Source organism: Podarcis raffonei, chromosome 3 (genome assembly GCF_027172205.1).
Source record: "Podarcis raffonei isolate rPodRaf1 chromosome 3, rPodRaf1.pri, whole genome shotgun sequence".
Taxonomy (NCBI): domain Eukaryota; kingdom Metazoa; phylum Chordata; class Lepidosauria; order Squamata; family Lacertidae; genus Podarcis; species Podarcis raffonei.
Window position 1 is genome coordinate 94814315 of NC_070604.1, and position 21267 is coordinate 94835581.

The 21267-nt window shown below is 42.5% G+C and overlaps 1 protein-coding gene across 3 annotated transcripts in view; it reads left to right on the forward strand.

The window, feature by feature from the left end:
- The window catches only part of DUSP10 (dual specificity phosphatase 10), a 50094-nt gene extending 30984 nt beyond the window's left edge, over nt 1–19110 (forward strand). For all 3 annotated transcript variants that reach the window (XM_053383115.1, XM_053383113.1, XM_053383114.1), the window contains exons 3-4: nt 10276–10656; nt 15675–19110. In XM_053383115.1, the coding sequence (XP_053239090.1) occupies nt 10276–10656; nt 15675–15940 (647 nt within the window). In that variant the 3' untranslated portion in view covers nt 15941–19110. The remainder of the gene's footprint in view (nt 1–10275; nt 10657–15674) is intronic.
- The last annotated feature ends 2157 nt before the right edge of the window (nt 19111–21267 follow it).

Consider the following 21267-nt stretch of genomic DNA (forward strand, 5'->3'; position numbering starts at 1 on the left):
GGAAACACTGTCCAGGGTCAGGCCAAGTAAGCCAAGTCCAGCAGTCAGGATGCAGTCCAGAGTCAAACCTGAAGCACAGTCATGTAAAGGTCCAGGAGAATCCAAGCCAAGGTCCACCAACAGGGGAAGTTGAGCAGACACAGCACCTCAGCTCTGCTTCCCTTTCATACTTTGCATGCTTATTGTTGCATCACGAGGCAGGTGACCCTCACCTGTTCCAAACCTACTTTAGCAGAGGAATTACACACCTTCTCCCAGAGCTAGCAACCCCTACCTGGCCAGCTAGGAAGCTGGGCTGTAGGTCTCAGCCTCTTAGAGCACCCCTCCTGCTGCTCCCTAGGCCTTAGAGCCTGCCGTGTTTGTGGAGACGGGGTCTTCTCTGGATCTGGTGGTGAGTCCTCCTGCTCCGGTTCCTGTGCTTTGACCTCCATCCCCTTGCCACCCTCAGTCACCCAGTTTGTGCTTCCTTCCCCAACCCTTCCTTGCTTCAGAATGTCCCAACCCTAGCTACACACCTCGCCAGGATCCTTTTCCTCCTCCCCATCATCCTGCCAGTTAATGACATCTATATTTTGCTTTTCTCTCACCACCTCTGGTGAGTACAATTTTGTATACCTAGTGCCTATGCCTGGAAATGCACTTTCAAATGAACAAGTAGGGCTGCAGTCCTATACACTAAAAGTCAAAGAACCTGTATGTTGTTGGACTCCCAACACCCACAAGCCCCAGCCAGTATGGCTAATGGCCAGGAATGATGGGAGTTGTAGTCTAGCAGCATCTGGAGGATCAAAGGTTCCCCATCCCTGCAATGCATACTTAGGAATGAACCCCACTGAATGCAATAGGACTGATTGCCTGAGCAGAGTCAGCACACATGAGTGGATAACAGAACATTTTTTTCATATCTCCCCACCTTAACATTTTTGTTCGGTGATGACACTTCAAATTTTAGCCCATTAAGCAAGGACCAGCGGGTGTTTCCACATTGGCTTAAGCAATTTTTCATACTCTTACAGAGATCAGTATCCCGGAAAGGTCCCAAGCTCAAAGTATATTCCTGCTGTGTGTGTTTTGTTTTTCTGTACTTTAAATGACATTGCCTTATCCTTCAACCATCTCATGCTTTGAATCAGTTTTGACATAATGTCCTCTGCTCATTAAAACCACAGAAGCCATTTAATTGTTGGCTTAGTGGAAAAATACATAAGGCTGTCATCAGCTGTTGCTCTGGCAAGGCTTTCTGTAGCAGTATAAATAAATGAGGTCACAGTTCTTAAACAGGCTGTTCTTGCAGGAACTCACAAGTGTGCACTCAAAACAGTGTGTGTGTATTTATATGCCTACATTTTGAAATTTACTGCCCCAATGTTACTTATTTGATACCAGTTTTGGAAATAACCGTCTTTTAAATCCCCAGACTGTCTGAACTAATGCAATCTGTACCATCTCCTGTCAATCATCTAATATTGCTCAGCAGCTGAACTTCTATCTTGTGCAGTGATGTGACTCTAAAAATAAACCTGGGAGAAAAAGATGCACTAGGACAGGATCCGCACACACAAACACACACAAAGTTAAGTTGTCCATTTAGTTTTGAAACTGATGCATGCAGGTATATCTATACTGAAGAGTTAAACTGGTTTAATAGCCATTCATTCTCCTCCCCCCACAAAACTCCACGAAGCTATAGGGTTGTGGTGTTGTTGCTGTTGTTGTTGCTTAGTAGAGAGTGGACATGCTTTGGGAATCCTACTAGAGCATTCTGTGTGCTGTCAGCAGAATACAGCAGCTATTTCTAAATTTGCATCTATACTTACTGTATCAATTGGCATGTGCAATTTTTGTGCAAATCTCTGTCTTTTTGACAATGTGCAAGTGGCCACCCTATTACTCTAGGTCAGTCTGCCTGTGAGCTTACCAGCTGAATGGGCATATAAACCCAGTTCCTGCCTGTGTTAAGTCCAACACCACCCACTCTACCACTCCGACCGTCCAGACAGAGGCTCTTCTGAGAGTGAACTAAGCAAAGCGTTTGTGAATGAACTGTCAGGTTCAGCAGCTTCACTGCTGGAGGGAATAGATCTGACGTTATGAGGCTACTAATATGAGTTATATAAATTGATAGCTCTTTTTTGTTTGAGCCACAAGAAGATCTCTCCGGTCTGAATTTCCGGAGAGTGGGGAGGATAAACGCCACCCAATGTCAGGATAACGGTTCTATGTTTTCTGCAGCTTTTTTTTTTTTAAGGGTGATGCTGGGGAAACTTCAGAACTTCCAAAATGGCCTGCTGCCTCAGGCAGAGAGCATGAACAAAATAGCATAGTTTTCCAAACTTAAAAATAATAATAAAAATCCTCCTGAACATATTTAGAATGCAGGGGGGGGTTATGTTCCTGGCCGTTGTATGAATAAGTAAAATCACGTAAAGCCAGGAACCCCTGAATCCTTCCCCCTTGCAAGGTGGAGGGCTGCTTGTCTGGCTTTTGAAAGCTGGCACAAGGGCTGTAACAGGTTTCCAGAGCCCCCCCACTGCCTTCCCAGAGCCCAGTCAGCACTAGGAGTCTGCCAGAGCCCTCGTACCTCCTTCCCAAAGGCCAAGCCTCACGCTGCCTTCCCAAAGCTGGATAAGTCTGCAACTGCAGCTTTGTGCAGGTATGTGTGTTGAGGGGTGTGTGTGTGTGTGTGTGTGTGTGTGTGTGTGTGTAAATAAATGATGAGTGGGTTTTCTCTTCTCTCCATTTATTTATTTATTCCCCTCGCACCCACTCGCTGCCATCATGTAAATAAAATAAGTATAAGTTACCTGTACACCATAATTCCGCATAGCACTTTTTTCTTTCTTGCTTTAAAATGGTACTGTTTTGCGATAATCCCAGCCAAGTTCAGAGGCAGGCTGAGGTCTGGCGTTTGTGAGATTATTGTTATCATTTGTTAATTTTTTTATACCACTCTTCATCCAAAGTTCACAGTGTGGTTTACAACCTAAACACAAAGAATAGCCAATACAGTGGTACCTCGGGTTAAGTACTTAATTCATTCTGGAGGTCCGTTCTTAACCTGAAACTGTTCTTAACCTGAGGTACCACTTTAGCTAATGGGGCCTCCTGCTGCCGCCACGCGATTTCTGTTCTCATCCTGAAGCAAAGTTCTTAACTCGAGGTACTATTTCTGGGTTAGCAGAGTCTGTAACCTGAAGCGTCTGTAACCCAAGGTACCACTGTACATCTAAGAGCATTGCCATATCTGCTTTACATAGGACACAGAGAAAGGGTGGAGGCAGCATGAGAGAATTATCGGTTGCACCCCAAAAAAACTGAGCCGTCTTTATGCCATCCCCCAACACAACTTGTTACTGATCATCGCGATCATTTACTAGCTTTAGTGAGGATCTTTTATCCTCGCGGTGCATTCTAATGAAGACATAGCTGAACTGGTATAAACCAGAGTGTGTTGCAGAAAGTCCTTGGGAGAAGAAGGGCTTTCTGGTGGTTGGTTAACTTGCTTTTGGGTGAATTAAAATAAATCAGTGGAGCTATAAAACATTACACAGCACAGGCCCCAAGGCCTTCAGGAATGGGCTATGCTGAAAATACATTTTTTAAATATAAAGTTCATCAACTGTCATAGGCAAGGACAGCAACACTTTTCGAAATATCAAGTGCTTGTTTTTCAGACTCGGAACTTATATTTTAATGCCATCGCTAGATGTTAGTGAACTTTGCAGCATATATTCCATGATCGTTGTTGATGGGCTGTGGGGCATTGCTAGCGGAAAGGATCTGATAACTTCTTTTTCTGATTCTGCATAGATACATCCAAAAGATAGCTTCAGATAACTGGGTGGTCTCTGTGAGCTTGCTTGCAATAATCTCCAAGCAGGATATAATTTTGGTTTACTCTCTGGCTAACAACATGATGACACAGATATGTTTAGAAACAACAACATACTCTGAACTCAATTACAACCAATGGATTGTGTCTTAAGTCATACTTGGAGCAGATCAACTGAAAGAGCTGATTTTTCAATGGGACAACTCTGAGTTTGACTTAATCAGATGCAACCCAATAGTTCCCAGGTGCATGTTTTGGCAGGGACTTCAATACATATTGTTACTGATACAGTCAGATTCCAAAAACATTAATCTTTCCATTTATAAATAAATGTATGCTGAATGTGCTGAATGTAAGCCTTTATGTATCTGCGCGCGCACACACACACGCACACACACACGCACACACCCTATAGCCAGTTTTCCTATTTCCCCCTCCATGCTTTCAGCATGGACTGTGTGAACCTGTTTACTGTTCTAAAACCTCACATGTACAGTACAGTCATACCTCAGGTTGAAGTAGCTTCAGGTTAAGCATTTTCAGGTTGCACTCCGCAGCGGCCCGGAAGTAACGGAGCACATTATTCCGGGTTTCGCCACTCGCGCCTGCGCAGATGCTCAAAATAACATCACACGCATGCATGGAAGCGGTGAATCGCGACCCGCGCATGTGCAGACATGGGTTGCGTTCGCTTCAAGATGCGAACGGGGCTCTGGAACAGATCCCATTTGCATCCAGAGGTACCACTGTATGTAAAAGAATGGAAGTTTACAACCCCCCTCTCCCCCCCCTCCACTTCTCTTCCCCAATCTTATACAGTCATACCTCAGAAATTGAACAGAATTCGTTCCATAAGTCCATTTGACTTCCAAAACGTTTGGAAACCAAGGTGCGACTTCCAATTAGCTGCAGGAAGCTCCGGAAACCGCATTGGACATTCGGGTTCCAAAGAACGTTCGCAAACAGGAACAATCACTTCCAGGGTTGCGGCGTTCAGGAGCTAAAATGTCTGAGCTGCAAGGCATTCGACTTCCAAGGTACGACTGTACTGTATACAGTATCACAGTCTCATATTGAATAGGAATGGTCTGAAAAAAAGACTTTATCATCAGAAAAGAGACAATGTATATAATTTTGTAACCCAAGAAAATCTTTAATAAAAACAATTTTAAAAATAAACTTTAGTCCTCACCAGGTAGATTTTATCTTTTGCTTGTTCGCAAAGCATTTTGAAAATCGTTTGCATCTCCCAGGATCCTGACTCTGCTACTACAGCAGATTAATTTCAAGGGGTGTCCAGAGCACTGTTGTCCTGTTGTGTCGGATGAGTTTCAGTTAGTAAGGCTTGCGCATGTAGACAAGGTGCTTGGATCACTCAGGATGACTCCTTGTGCTCTGGACTCTTGCCACTCTTGGCTGGGACCAGGGAGGTGGTTAATGCTTCCCTGTGAGAGGGGATGGTCCCTACCTGCTTGAAGGAAGCCAGTGGTCAGACCACTCCTTAAGAAGCCCTCCCTGGATTCAGGAAATCTAAAGTAACAAAATGCTTGTGAACCAGGAATATCTCCATAGCAAGGCTGGATGCCCTCCCTATAGAGACATGCCTGGTTCACAAGTGTTTTGCTTTAGGTATACAATTGTTATACTCCTTAATAATAGAATAAAGATGTCTATTTCTATTGATTTTATTGATTTTCACTTTTATTTATGCAAAAAGCGGCTTGCATAAAAACAATACATGCCAGTGAAATTTCCTTAAAAGCAAGAGGGAAATAAAACACAGCTGTGTATCTCAAATCAAACAGAGTGGTGTACCAAACGAAATGAAACGAAAATAAAAACGGTAAGAGTCCAGGAAAGCAGAAGTGTTTAAAGGTCTCTTAACTCATGAATTACACAAGGGAGGACTCTACAGAGGGTTAGGCCGCAGGAGGTGCACTTCTGCCTTGTAGGAAGTCACAATGGGGTGGTCGTTGAACAACCAGTATGGTTTCCTGAGGGGTTTTTTAAGACTGGCCTGCTCTGTATGGGGAAAGGAGGCCTGTTAGACAGTAGCTGAGACATTCTTATTTACCCAGGTGTTTTTTTAAATAATGTGTATAGTACTTTTGTGTTTCTGTTTTATTCACTTCTGCTTATGTTGTTGCTATTTACTGTTGTACACTTCCCTGAAATAGAAATTTGGAATCTGCACTGTTCATTTAAAATGTTTATATGCTGCCCTTCATCAGTTTCTATGGTTCATAATCGCCTGCCCTCTCCCATATTATGGTTGCTGGTGACTTTCCTGGCCCTTTGCTTTTTGGAATTAGGAAAGGGTGTTTTTGTATAGGCTTAGGGTTGACTATTGGCTACCTCTTATACTGGTATCCCTTTTAAGGTGGCTACTTTCCCTTGCTTGCTTGCCATTTTAGTAGAGAGAGAGGAGAAATTTGATTTCACTTTGCATTTAAGGTGAACCTACCTAATTTGCACTTCTCAAAACAATGTGAAACATAGTTGTCTTTTATTCATTTATTCATTCATTTTATTTGTATGCTGATTTTCTACAGAAAATAAAACATGCTCAAAGTGGCTCACAACAAAGAAGCAGGGATGCATTTCAAACACTACAAAAACCATTTCATAATAACATAGCAAAACATAAATATGACAACCTACCCCAAAACCATATTTCTATACTGTAAATATAACAAGATTCTTTAAACAACATGCAACATCCTAAAGCAATAAGAACAAGGGAGCTTCAGTTTGACCTTAGTCCTAGAAACACCCCTCCCATGTTGTTCCTCGCAGTCCCTCTCTTGCAGCAACCATCAAACTCCTTTTGGGTTTGCAAGAAATGTGTGTATTGTGCACAAAAAATGCAAATGTTAGGGAAAATAACACGGAATTTTCTGCAAGAAATTTCCCCTAATAATACATTTTTGAAAGTTGGAAATGCTCTTATATTTCTAGGAAGTACTGAAGAGGTTGCTCCCTCTCTTTGGTTCAGAGGCCCTGTGTTTTTTAGGAGCTGCATAGCAAGAAAAATGAATCAGGTACAGTATAGAGATGAGAAAGTCTGTGCAGATTGAAATTTGCCATCCTGCAGCTGTTAAAGAGATGGAGCTTCTGTCCTGATGGGCTGGTGCCCATTGGGACTAGTAGGGCAGAAACCAAGGGTAGAGGGAGTCGGAGCCAATGACGACAGAGCCAACTAATTCTATTCTTCTCCCCCACCCTCTTCCCTGATGAGCTCTTACAAAGTTTGTTTCAGCACTGAAACTAAAGAGGAGGGAGCTGTCAGGCTGCTTGTAAGTAAGAAGGCAGGTAGGTTGAGGCGGACTGAGGGTAAACTGAGGCTACTGGGCCTGTGCCCCTTTAGCATTAATGGACCAGCCTGCACCGGCTTCCAGTGTGTGTTGAGGGGAGTGACAACCCTACTTCCCCCAAAAAGAACAATTGGGTATAGTTAAATAAGCACTGAGAATTAGTAGAAAAAATGTTTGCAGCTGTGGTTAAAGCCAGAGTTGTGATCTATTGATGCTACTAACCTTTCTTGTGTAATAAGGGAAGACATAGGTAAAAATAGGTATCCAGCTCTGAATTGGGGGAAAGGGACCATCATGGCCTTGGATGCAGCCCAAAGCAAAATAAGCTCACTTACGCCAAACTTTCTGAAATGCCTTTTTCTGATTCATAAGCGAGCAAACAAAAATGCCAAAAGGTTAATCAGATCTCTAATCTGTCCATCACCTCTTTACCTGTGTTCTTATTACCTTGTGTTCCTCTCTTAAAATAACCGGTTGGTGTTTCATTATTTCACATCTCTATTAAAAGCATCTCTATTAAAGTGAAACACCCTCCCATCAGATGTCAAAGAGATAAACAACTACCTGACATTTAGAAGACATCTGAAGGCAGCCCTGTTCAGGGAATTTTTTAATGTGTGACATTTTAATGTATTTTTAATCTTTGTTGGAAGCCGCCCAGAGTAGCTGGGGAAACCCAGCCAGATGGGCAGGGTACAAATAAATTATTATTATTATTGTTGTTGTTGTTATAAAATATAAGTGTCTTATGTTTGGGGGGATCTTAGCTGGAATGTCTAAAGGTTTTTATTCTGGCACATAAGCTTATAGACAAGATCAGAATATAAAGAGTTGTTACTAAAAGGTCTCTGAGCTGCCATAGTTTGAACCTTTGCCTTTTACCAAAAGCAATTATTATTATTTTTCAACCTTCTTTCCAAGAGTTACATCACTTTTTAGACAAGGTGACTCTGGTTCTTGCAATTTTCTCTTACCTTTGTCAGTTTGCATAAAGCTACATTTCTCTTGCATTAGTGCCTTATTTCACATGCCGTTAGTGAAAGCTTAACCTATAATCACCCATGTGTACACAAGGGATATAGCTGTATTTTTCCTCCTCCCTGTTAGGCAAATGCTGCTCCAACCACCTGTTAGCATTACATCACTGGCTCCCAAGAACACAGTTGTACCAAAAGGCCTGAAACAAAGTAGCTCTTCTTGCATTGTTTGCACTCAAAGAGCTGATGTCATGCCGAGCTGATGTCATTGTATGTCTTTGTGTAATTGCCATGGAAACCAGGCAGGTGGGGAGCCTGAGCTGATGTCATCTCAGAACGAGGTGTAGAAAGTTCTTAAGCTTCTGTTTTTCTCTTTATATTTTGTGGAACAGCGTTAGACAACAGATTGGAAAATCCCAAAGTACGTTAGGACAATATTCTTTTAAAAAGTGTATCAGTCTGGGGTGCATTGGTTGAAACTCCCTCACCCTTCAAGTGTCCTCTCTTTGAGAAATCATCTTTTATGAAGCAGAATAATCAATTATGGAACTACATAAGGAGCGTTACCATTTCACAGGCAAAACAAAAATGTTATTGTGGAATCGAAATGGATCATCTCCCTGATTTGAGAGATTTAGAGAGGGGGGGGGTTATTTATTTACCCCTTTCCTGCATCTGAAAAAAGTGCTATCTGGGAAGTGAAAAAATTATAAAATACCTGTGTAACACAACTGTGTGTGTGTGTGTGTGTGTTTAAAGTTTGAAAAACTATGTTTTGAAAAATAGTTTAGCAGTCACTGGAGTGCATTCAGAATAGGCATGCTTAAAATATATTGGGTGATATCAACTGCTAGTAAGACTCAGAGTAGACCCATTGAAATAGTATGCACTATACATTTAAAGCAGGCCATTTTAAACAAGCATGGCTTTCACCAAATAATCCTGGGAAATGTAGTTTGTCCAGGGTTCTAATTGTCGTTAGGAGACAGAACTAGAATTCTCTAGAAAGAGGGAATGGTTGTTAAACCCCTCTGGGAATAGAGGACTCCTAACAACTCTCAGCATCCTTAACAAACTACAATTCCCAGGTAAGTATTGGGAGTATTCCACTTTTTCTGTGTGCCAATTAGCTACCAGTGTATAACACCCTACAGTTTGGGGACCAGGATACCAGAAAGTTCATCTCACCCCTTATATACCCAATCAATCAGTACACTCGGAAGTTGAGGGCCTTCTGCAGATGCCTTTAGGAGATCCTAGAGTTTGATTGAAAGCAAACCTCCAAATCTAATGGGTAAGTCATAGAAGGGACCCTGAGGATCATCTATAGTCCAACCCCCTGCAATGCAGGAATATGCAACTGTCCCATACCAGGATCGAACCTGCAACCTTGGTATCATCAGCACCATGTTCTAACCAACGGAGCTATCCAGGCTCTACACTCAGAACTTCAGTGTTGAGTTGCCTCCCCTACCCTTTGGAATTTCCGCTCTGTTAAATATCACAAAGGTGCCATCACTGAAGACCATCTACTGAAGACCATTGTCTTCCAACAAGCCTTTCAAGTAGAGATATTTCTCATTCTGCATATACGGTAGATGACTGCATCTATATGACTGGGAGTGGCTGCTGAGACCATGTAACACCAGTCCTGAAATTCCTACATTGGCTCCCAGTACGTTTCCAAGCACAATTCAAAGTGTTGGTGCTGGCCCTTTAAATCCCTAAATGGCTTTGGCCCTGTATACCCGAAGGAGTGTCTCTACTCCCATTGTTCAGCCTGAGGTCCAGCTCCGAGGGCCTTCTATCTGACTTTTAGAAGACATCTGAAGGCAGTCCTGTTTAGGGAAGTTTTTAATGTTTGATGTTTTATTGTGTTTTTAATATTCTGTTGGGAGCAGCCCAGAGTGCCTGGGCAAACCCAGCCAGATGTGCGGGGTATAAGTTGTTGTTGCTATTATTGTTGTTGTTGTTGTTGTATTATATATTCTATTGGAATTGCAAGATTTTATCATTTGTGTGCTTATCAGCCTGGGCTCCTTTGCGTAGATGGGTGGGATATAAATATCAATGATGATGATGATACTAACTACCAGTAATTAATATCTCAGGTTCCTGACCTTCTCCTTTTTAAAATCCCTCTGTGCTGCAGGTGGACTCAGCAGTTTTAAACAGAACCACGAAAACCTCTGTGACAACTCCCTCCAACTCCAAGAGTGCCCTGAAGGCGGAGGAGGGGGCGGTGCTGCTGCCGCGGTGACCTGCACGCTACCTCAGTCCATCCCGACCACCCCAGACATTGAGAACGCCGAGCTCACGCCCATCTTGCCCTTCTTGTTTCTTGGCAATGAGCACGACGCTCAGGACTTGGAGAAGATGCAGCGGCTGAACATCGGCTACGTCATCAACGTCACCACTCACCTCCCTCTCTACCATTACGAGAAAGGCTTGCTCAACTACAAGCGGCTGCCGGCCACAGACAGCAACAAGCAGAATCTCAGGCAGTACTTCGAAGAGGCTTTCGAATTCATTGGTAACTATCCTAGCAAAACAGCCGCCATGGCTGCTTTGGCGGCGCAAATGCATTTAGTTCCGGGCTGACAGGCGTGGAACTGATTATCTTTGCCCAAGGGGGTGGGAAGCAGCTTTATCATGTTGTGTTGTTGTCTGAGCATTTCGGCACTTGCAGAACTTTCCATCGGCCTAGGGCAGTGCTGCCAAAGAAATCTGGTCACTTCCCGTGTTTTATTATCGTTTTTTGGGCCTCTTTGTACATTATGCAGCATAATGACCGCTGGGATAGCTCAGTTGGTAGAGAATGAGACTTGTAATCTCAGGGTTGTGGGTTCAAGCCCCACAATGGGCAAGAGATTCCCCCATTGCAGGGGGTTGGAATAGATGACCCTTGGCAGTCCCTTCCAACTCTGATTCTGCAATGTGCATGTGTGTCTAAACTTGCAAGATTTCAGGAGCACACATGTGTTTTCTGGAGGGGGCCTGCTAGATGGGCAGCTGCTGACAGTGCCCATTCTCGTATGAGCCAGATGTTTGCAAAATACCTGTTTCTCACATTCACACTTTGGCTGCCTTCGGACATGGGGAATATTGTGTTTGTTTTCCTGATTATAAAGCTAGCACATCTGCACCTTGCACACTGCAGTACTTGTTGTGGAATAGCAGTGTTTTGATGGATATACCAGCATGTCACACTAAACATCATTCCCAACAGTGGCCATGGCGTGACACAAGAACAAATGTCATTGGACAATGTTGCTCCTCCCACGCCCTTTCCACACACGTGTGCTTCTCTTCAGGAAAGAACAGTATGCCAGTATAACGTCCAAAATTTCATCACTTCACTTCCATCATTTTCTTGGTTAAGGTGGCTGCAAATGGATCTTTTTCCTGGAATTAAATTGCATGGAAACGAGTGCCCCCCAGCAAACCCCTGCAGCCTCAATTATACATTGAGGCTTTGGGGGTAGGAATGTGGCTGCAAGAGGGAGGATGGAATGAGAAATGTAGGCTGACATAAAAGCCAAGCCATTGGGTACTGGTGGCAGGAAGATCATGTCCACAGTCACACCTGCAGTGCATTACTCTGTTGGCAACTCATTGGTGCACTGCATTAAATGTGTGGATATTAGTGGGGAGGAATCCAGGAGCATGTGGACATTATGAGTGGGGCCAATGGGTGTGATCCTGCTTCCACCTCCACGTATGACATACAGTGGTACCTCAGGTTAAGAACTTAATTCGTTCCGGAGGTCCATTCTTAACCTGAAACTGTTTTTAACCTGAGGTACCACTGTACAGTATAGACAGCGAGGAGTTTGTATGAACACCCTAGTGCACAGAAGGTGACAGCAGTGAGGTATTCTAGGGCATACGCTGAAAATTATTATTATTGTTGTTGTTGTTTATTATATTATTTGTACCCCGCCCATCTGGCTGGGCTTCCCCAGCCACTCTGGGTGGCTTCCAACAAAGATTAAAAATACATTAAAATGTCACACATTAAAAACTTCTCTGAACAGGGCTGCCTTCAGATGTCTTCTAAATGTCCAATTTTAGTATATGTGCTGCCGAAGCGAGCACCAGAAGTCTTCTAAATGTCAGGTAGTTGTTTATCTCTTTGACATCTGATGGGAGGGCGTTCCCATTTGGCTTTACCTTTCAGAGTAAGAATATTGGTTAAAGGGGTGGTAGAAATAGGGGATTTTGCTGCCAGAAGATGTGGCAATGGCCACCAATGTGAATATTTCTAAAAAGAAGGAATATACCAATTCGTGGAAGATAAGGCTATCAATGACTGCTAGTCATGGCAGCTATACGTAGGAGATGGATTGAACAGCCTAACTCTTTCTCATTTCAATCATGTTGGTGCTCAGACACAGGCTCGTTTTGTTTTGTGACGGAGATGATAGATAGATCGATAGATGATAGATATAATCCGCATTTAAATTTTATGCATTTTGTATGCAAAATGCACACTTTTTAATGCTTCTCCAATCTGTAACATATGCAATTTGCTTGTATCTCTCACACAAAAGTTACATTTTTGTGCACATAATCTGCACACAAGCTACACTGCAACATCTAGAAAAGTACATATTCGACAGGGGATTACATTCTGATCTGCCTGCACTTTCAGGAGCACTGGATCACATCAGTCTGCTGTGAAAAGCAGACTGAACAACTTCTTTCCCCATCCCTAATTGTATGCTACCTTTGGTTTCAGAGGCATTAGGCCTCTAAAAACCTTTTGTTAGGAGCAGCAGTGAGAGAAGCCAGTTGCCCCCATGCATGTCGTGCCTGGGGGCTTCCCAGAGGCATCTGATTAGTCACTGTACGAAGGAGGATGCCTTTGGGATAATCTGCTGTGGCTCTTACTCAGTTTTCCTATCCTTCCTATCAGGGAAAAATCATTTGGTGGCTTTCTTCCTAGAAAGGCACCACCTGATATTACTAATTCTAAATTCTACAGTAAGAGATACGACTACAGGATTTCTCCCATTTGAAAATTTAACTGCTTTTAACCACAACCAAAGGAGATTGCAAGCCTTTCTCTCTTGAAGTCACTGATTTCACCACATGACAAAATGTTTACTCAGTGCCAGAGTTCTGAAATCCACAGTTGAGCAATACCTTTTATTTGGACCAACCAAAACATCACAAAAATAGTGAGCAAGCTTTTAAAGTCATTTTGTTGTGTTTTTCCTCTCCCACCCCCACCCTGTATAGACTTTGCATAGACATACAAAACAATGATGAAGAGTTCTGGAGAACTCAAAAGCTTGCTCAATGTTTTGAGGCCCAGTATTTTTTCCTGTTTAACATACCGTTAATGCCTTCTTGTGTTTAGGACAAATGTTCATAATAAAGGGAAGCAGAGCCAGTGTTGTCTTTTTGGAAATCTTGGTCCCTTTTTGCATCTTTCTTTTACAACTGTGTCATAAATATGGGAGGACAATGAAATGGAGGGCAAAAAATGTCTACCCTTGAGTGGTCCTTTTTTAACCAATACTTTTACAGACTGTCTCTAAAATGCCACTTAAGACTATATGATGGGCAATTCTATCTATCTATCTATATCTATCTATCTACCTATCATCATCATTATCTATCTATCTATCTATCTATCTATCTATCTATCTCTATCATCTATCTATCTATCATCTATCATCTATCTATCTATCTATCTATCTATCATCTATCTAAATTAAATTCTTACACCCCACCCCTTTTCACTTTGGTAACTATAGCCTAGAGCTATCCCTGCATGTTTGATGAACATATATTTCTTTGTCTTGACTTTTTAGTAGGATAAATATTCTGTTAAGTAACTAGTCAGAGCTTAGCTTTGCCCTAGGGACAGTTTAAATTGGATCTGAAAAGATCTGGGTGTCTTAAATAGATTTTCTCCCTGCTCCCAAAGCAGGGTTTTATGAAGGCTGAAATAAAGGCAGAAGGCCTGTGGAAAATCAATGTGTGTCCTTCCCAAGAATCAACCTGAAGCACAGCCTGGTTCCCTAAGACAAGCTGTGCTGGATCAGGCCACCAATCCACCTGGCTTAGGTCACTTTGAAAGTCACTTTCACATCACCTTTTATGCAGCTAAAGATATATGCAAATATGGAGAAGCACACGCTCAACACATTAGGAACTGGAGGTTTGCTGCAGTGGAAATGTGGCTTCCCAGCATTCCCAGGTTTCTGTCTCATAATGTGTGAATTGGCCCTTGCAAAACTCATGAATGACAAAAACTTAACAGTTTTGAAACAAAAATTCTGGATTCTATGTGGTTTCCATAATTCAGCTGGCTTTTGGTGAGCCTTGGATAAAAGGCACACATGACTTGCTGGAGTGTAAAAAAAATAAAAATTCCCTACCAGATCAGAAGGGCTATTGGGAGAAAAGGTTGTGTGGGGAGGGTCACCTGTGGCATGTAGAACAAACCACACCTGCCACCCAGAATTTATCTAATAATGATTTTCCCTGTCCTTAAGGCAGCACTTTATTTTTCCTTCTTGCTGTTGCCAGTGTTTCAAGAGAAGATCAATGTGAATGTGTACCCAGGATGGCAACTTGAATAAAATATTGGGGGGGGGGCAGGCAAGTCCCGCCCCACACAATTGATCACAAGACCTGGCACACGCACACTATTTGAATGACAATGCCCACCAACTGGGGGGCGGGCTCACATATTTTATTCGATCCCTAGGAGTTGGCTCCTATGATGCCCATACACAAATACTCCCAGAACAGGTGCATTCCACACCATGACATTATGTTTTAATATAAAATCAGCACTTTTTCTTTTATTATATAATTGCAGTTTCCCAGATCTAAAGCTCCACCCCCTCCCCTGGGCATTCCACAATGGTTGTGTTATGTTGTTGAATGAAGAATGTGCACTAATGGAGGCCATTGTGCCCATGTTCCAGACACCACCCCAAAAATGTGCATGAACAAAGTGGTATTAAAAAAAAGTGGGACTTGTACATTGCAAATGATGGCAATGGCATGTCTAACATATTCTCCAGTTTGTCCTATCTGTGGATTCACTTGGTATGGTGTGAAAGCCTTACATCATTTGGAGGCAATGCACCTAGTTTTCAAAACCCGCTGTTTATTCTGTTCATGTGAGCTGGTTTTGTGGCATATTCTATATGTCCAACATTGTTAGGAGTACAAAATGTATAATATAATGTGTGAGTCCATAGAAACGTGCATTTCTCTGGGGAGCAATATTTTAAAAATGCCTTAGCCTGGAATTGGTAATAGCAAGAATAATCTACAGATCTAGGGAGGGAGAGGGGCACAATGATTTTTGGCCACTTCTGAGTTGCAAATGAGAGAAATTAGGTGCATAGGTGAGGTTCTAGCCCAGTATCCTCTGCAGGGGCTATAGGCTTCCCAACTCTTAAGTGAGTGAATCTCTGGCTGCTGCTTATTTTGAGAAATGCATTAGGAGCTCAGGTCTCTTGACCTCTGGCTTTCACTCACTGAAGTGAATGTTTACGTTTTATTTCTGTGCTTTTTTTCCAGAGGAAGCTCACCAGTGTGGAAAAGGCCTCCTCATTCACTGCCAGGCCGGTGTGTCCCGCTCTGCCACCATTGTCATCGCTTACCTTATGAAGCACACGCGAATGACCATGACTGATGCCTATAAGTTTGTCAAAGGCAAGCGACCAATCATTTCTCCTAATCTTAATTTTATGGGGCAGCTATTGGAGTTTGAGGAAGATCTGAACAACGGGGTCACGCCGCGAATTCTCACGCCAAAGCTGATTGGGGTAGAGACTGTCGTGTGATGGCAAAGAAGCACGTGACTAAAAAAAGATGTTCGTATTCTTCACTTGACATGGACTTGGAAGGCTTGGATTTCCCCCCCCCCTTTTTTTTCCTTTTTAGCTTTATTGAGAAGGGTTTATTATAAGACAAAACTTTGGACAGGAACCTTTTTGAAGAAAAGGTTTTAAAAATACAAGGACTTCACAAGCGTTGGGCAAGATACCTTTGGAAGTCCCTTCTTGAAAAGTGGATGATGTGGGGATGCTTTGAAGAAACCAGTTTTAAAAGTCTCCATGCGTGTAAGAGAGAAACTGGACACTATATATTTTTTTCTTCCCTTTTTGGTTATTCAGCTACTTGTAGAGATTATGACTAAGTAGTCTGTGCAGGTTCATAGACCGAAGACAGCTATGTTTTTCCCCCAAAATAAAATACAACCAGCCAAAATAAAAAAGCGAAAAGACAACTAAAATCCACGGGCGGCCTTGAGTTTGCAAAGGCTTTGCTAAAGAAACCCTAAGCAAAATGCTTGCTGTGGCAAAGAAGATCAGAGCAGCTTAAAACTATCTGCAAATCCCTTCTCGCCCTCTTGACTAGAGAAAATCTTTTTATTTGCTGTGTTTCATCTTCTGGTACTATTTTTCTATTTGGGGGTTGGGGGTAGGCTAACACCAAGGGACTTGACCATTTTACGCCATATGCCTTTACTGGCTTCTTGTGCAATAATAGTTTTGAGTAATGGAAAGAGTTCTTTATTTTGAGTGTTCAAACCAGTTACAGCTGGCTGCCCATTAATAATATTAATAATATTTTTAAATAGCATAAAGGTGGCTGGCTTGATTTAGAAGAAGGTATACAACAACAAAAAAAGCAATTATTTTTTTCCCTTTTTCCGATTCTGGTTATAGTGCCATACACCTTGTTAAATATGTATATCAGAATGTACAAAGATCAAGAACAAGCAAAGTTTATTTAAAATATTTTTTCGCACAAAATACTGGTGTGTTTTTCTGTTCATGTAAAAAGTTTGATTATAAAAATGAAAACTGTTTTAGAAATTGTGCGTGTGTCTCCTTTCCCTTATTTCTTTCGTGAGCGCTCCTGTGTAGTTAGCTTTCCACTTGCAAGAAGCAGCAGGGCATGGTAAGGTGGTGGGAAGGCAGATTGTGGCACAAGGGGAAGTACTTGCCATGCAGATGTTCCATGTGGCTCCTATCTCATCTAAATTCATGTAACTATGGCCTTGGTCCAGTGAAACCATGGTTTGTTGGACAAAGAATGAGTATGATGCCCATATACTTCCTTCTCCCTTTCTTTCAGGGATAGGGAACCTGTGGTCCTCCCAATGTTGTTCAGAGTCCAACTCTCGTCAGCTTAGCCAATGGTCAAGAGCGATGGGCAGTGGAGCTGGCAACATCTGGAGGACCACAGGTTCCCCAACCCTACCTTCTGTGGTTTCTTAAAGGACAGCTTCTCAGACTTAATAAGAAATGGCAGGGTGTTTTTTTTTTAAGTCCTAGATGCACAACAGAAAGGGAAGAGGATGCATGTTAATATAACTCGTTTTCAGTCGGATAAACCATGGTTTATTCAGACCAAGTTCATCTTTTCTGAAAGGGCCTGGGCAACAAGTTGATCTGCATGTAGAATTGGCATACCCCAAGCATATCCACCTGGCCCAGACTTCATATGTGTGTCCAGATGCTCATATGAGATGGCAGCTACAGGGCACACTGGTGAATGCTGCTTTTGTGGCTACCATGCAGTCTTAAACAGGCCTTGAGTACTCTGTAGTACAGACGTCCAATCCCATTTTGGGTCAATTTTATATTGCTCCCATTCTCCTTTTTCACTGCAGGTTTATTCTGCAAGCTGCCAACTCCAGCATTTTCCAAAGAGCTGCTATTTTTGTGATGAGTATATGTGGAGCAAGGGTTGATTAGCTAGCTAGGTAGGGAAAATATTGATTATTGTAGGCTACATTCACCTAGGGTTTTTAGCTAGTGGTTTTTCACACATCGCTAACACTTGCCAAGCACATTCACTGATCCCTAGTTGTCCGCATACCTGAAGGGAGAATTTCAAAGCATATAGTCCATATGCTTGAATGTTGAAGGTATGCTTTCTGGATGAGACATAGACATAACTGGTGGTTGAAGACTTGCTTCCTCCTTCTCTTCTCCAGTTCCCCTCAGTAATATATCACAGCTTCTATAGCCTACATATAGTAGGGGTATTTAAAATGAGAGTCGTCATAGCATCCTCTTTTTTTGCTCTTCAAAATATGGCAACCCTAGGAGGTATCCATGCCTCCATTTTAAGTATTAAGAGATGAATCAGTAACATGAGGGATTTCCTCAGTAATATGGGATTTCCTCTCAGTCAGCAGCCTGCTAACCAATTACCGTTTTGCACCACTTGGAGCATTTTGCACATTAAAAAAAAAAAAACATGATTCAATTGCATCTGCTAGTATTTAAATTGGGGAAACAGCAAGATAGTAGCAGAATGGAGGCTCAGTAACAATCCATTCCATGGAAAACACTGCAGAGCCTTGCTTTCCCCATTTATCCACTAGTTCGCTGACTAATTTTAACACCCACATGGAAATGGCCTTTTGGTGTCCAGCTCCTTGTGCTTTTGAATAGTTTTTTGCGTTTGAGCTATAGCTGACTTCATTTGCCCACCCAGCCTTATTTTTTTTTTGCCATGGTCACATCAGTGTGAGATGCGGCTTATAAAGTGGGCATTTATCACTGATCTCTCATTTAGATGTGCTAGTCTTTGCTCCCTTTGCCAGTCCAAAGCTTGGATATAATCCATGGTAAAGTTCTGCTGCTTGTGCCATTAAAATGAGTGCTTTTATGCAGTTCCCATTCATTTCAATGGAGCATGCTGAAGAACTTCCCAGTGAATTGTGCCTCCCATTAGTATGAATTTGGAATGATTAGAGAGATGTTCCAGTTAGATGACCTTTGTGGGATTTTTGTACTACAGTGAAGGCTCCCCACCCCACTGCTTCAGATCAAATTCTGTACAAGCAGAATAAAGTGAAGTGAGGTGTGTCAAAAGAACACTGTGTATATTGACCCCAGATGTGTAAATTGCTGTGCACTTTTACTCAACAATGTTGTTACTATACATATATTTTCTTGAAATTTTATGCCTTTATTAAACTATTTTTATACAAGGATTGATTATTTTTGCTTTCTCTGAATGTAGTAGACTTTCTGTCTTGATTTTGTTTCTCCTCAATACAAAGAAGGGCCACAAGTAGATGGCTCCTGAGCTTTAGGAAAAAATGATGAGAGAACATTTGACTAAAATGAGCTGGCTAGTTTCTAGGGCTGCTTCTCCAATTCTTTGTACCCATCCTGAAAAAGTTAAAAATATTGGGCTGCATCAAGCTCCATTTTACTGGAACTTAACCCACTGAAATTGATGCACGTATGTTAGTCATGTCCATTAATTTCTGCTGAGTATGACTAACATTGGGCACAACCCATTAAACTTAGCACATGCCTCTATATCATAATAACTAAAATACAAAATACACATTTCATTCAACAATTTGTTAAGCATATGCTTAACAGCACGTAGACTAAATTTCAGAAAGCGTAAAGAGGAAAGGGCTCGCCAAATTTCACAATGGTTATATTTACAGTGTCTTTTTATATGTATGTAACTTGGCCAATAAGGGATGCGGGTGGCGCTGTGGGTAAAAGCCTCAGTGCCTAGGGCTTGCCGATCGAAAGGTCGGCGGTTCGAATCCCCGCGGCGGGGTGCGCTCCCGCTGTTCGGTCCCAGCGCCTGCCAACCTAGCAGTTCGAAAGCACTCCCGGGTGCAAGTAGATAAATAGGGACCACTTACTAGCGGGAAGGTAAACGGCGTTTCTGTGTGCGGCTCTGGCTCGCCAGAGCAGTGATGTCACGCTGGCCACGTGACCCGGAAGTGTCTCCGGACAGCGCTGGCCCCCGGCCTCTTGAGTGAGATGGGCGCACAACCCTAGAGTCTGTCAAGACTGGCCCATACGGGCAGGGGTACCTTTACCTTTTAACTTGGCCAATAGTAAGGGACCACATACCTCTTAAGCACTCAGTGGTGTGCATTTTTTAGGTTGCAAATTTCCAGAATCTTCCAAATGTAATTCTAATCCATTGGCAGACTCTGAATACCATGGAAAGTTCATGAGGACGGTTTCTGTCAGGGTAGACAACACTGAGCTAGGTGGAGCAATGGTCTGTCTCAGTAGAAGGCAGCTTCCTAGATTCCTAACTGATGGAACCAACTGCAACAAGGTGTGCTGATACTAATTTAGGAAGTTCCTGCTGGGGTTGGGCTAGATGACCCTTGGTGTCCCTTCCGACACTACTATTCTCTGATTCTGTGAGGATTTAAAAGGAGATTGTAGATAAAGAAGGGAAACGCTTCTAGCCATGGTGGCAATATGAAACCTCCAGGTTCTGAGGCCACAGACCTCTCCATGTCAGTGCTGGGAACTGAACCTGGGATCTTCTTCAGCTGAATCAGTTGCTCTTGCCACTGAGCTGTGAGCTGTTGCGCATCCTTCTGTGGGTAAACAATACTCGGACAATCTGAGTTTCTTGATAAAGAGACACTAAAAATCCTGCTATGGCTGCTCCCTCTATCCTTTATGAAGACTGTTCTGTGACTGCTAAGAAAGAGCCCTTTGCCTCGATAAACAAAGAGCGGCATGTATGATTCTGCTCCCAGTTTGATTACCCTATATTTATAACTCGCCTCATTTTCCATGGAGGCCTACAAGAGGCTGGGCTCTGATAAGCTGTCGTTCTCAGCGCAGAAACAGCCCCAGAATAGTCCCAGTGTGTTGTTTCTAATTGCAACGGATGAGCAGACTGGCTCATTAATCCTCCCCTATCAGCAGTGCATAACTTGTCTGCACCAGAATAGCCCTGATCTCAGCAATCCTGCATTTCAGCCTTGGGCTTGTGTGTTCAACGTATTTGGGAAAGGCAAGTTTCCACCACAGGCCCAAGGGGACTTCTACTTGACTGAGCTGGCTTTATATATAGTCGAGGCTGTGCATCACCCACCGAGGTTTATGTCATTTCGTAAGAAAATACATCGGTGCTCTTTAAGTTTGCATTATTTAGAGGAATCTTTTCCAACCACATTATTTAGCAGATGTCTTTTATTTTTCTTTCTTTTGGAACACGATAGCAAACCATGCTCTGGGTTAGAAAGGGGAAAGCCGAAATATTTTATTTTTCTCTCCTCTTCTCCCCACACTCCTTCCACTATAGATGATATAACCACCTAGATATCTGCTGATTTACAAGTTCCCTTTTTATTTTTTTAATTTGT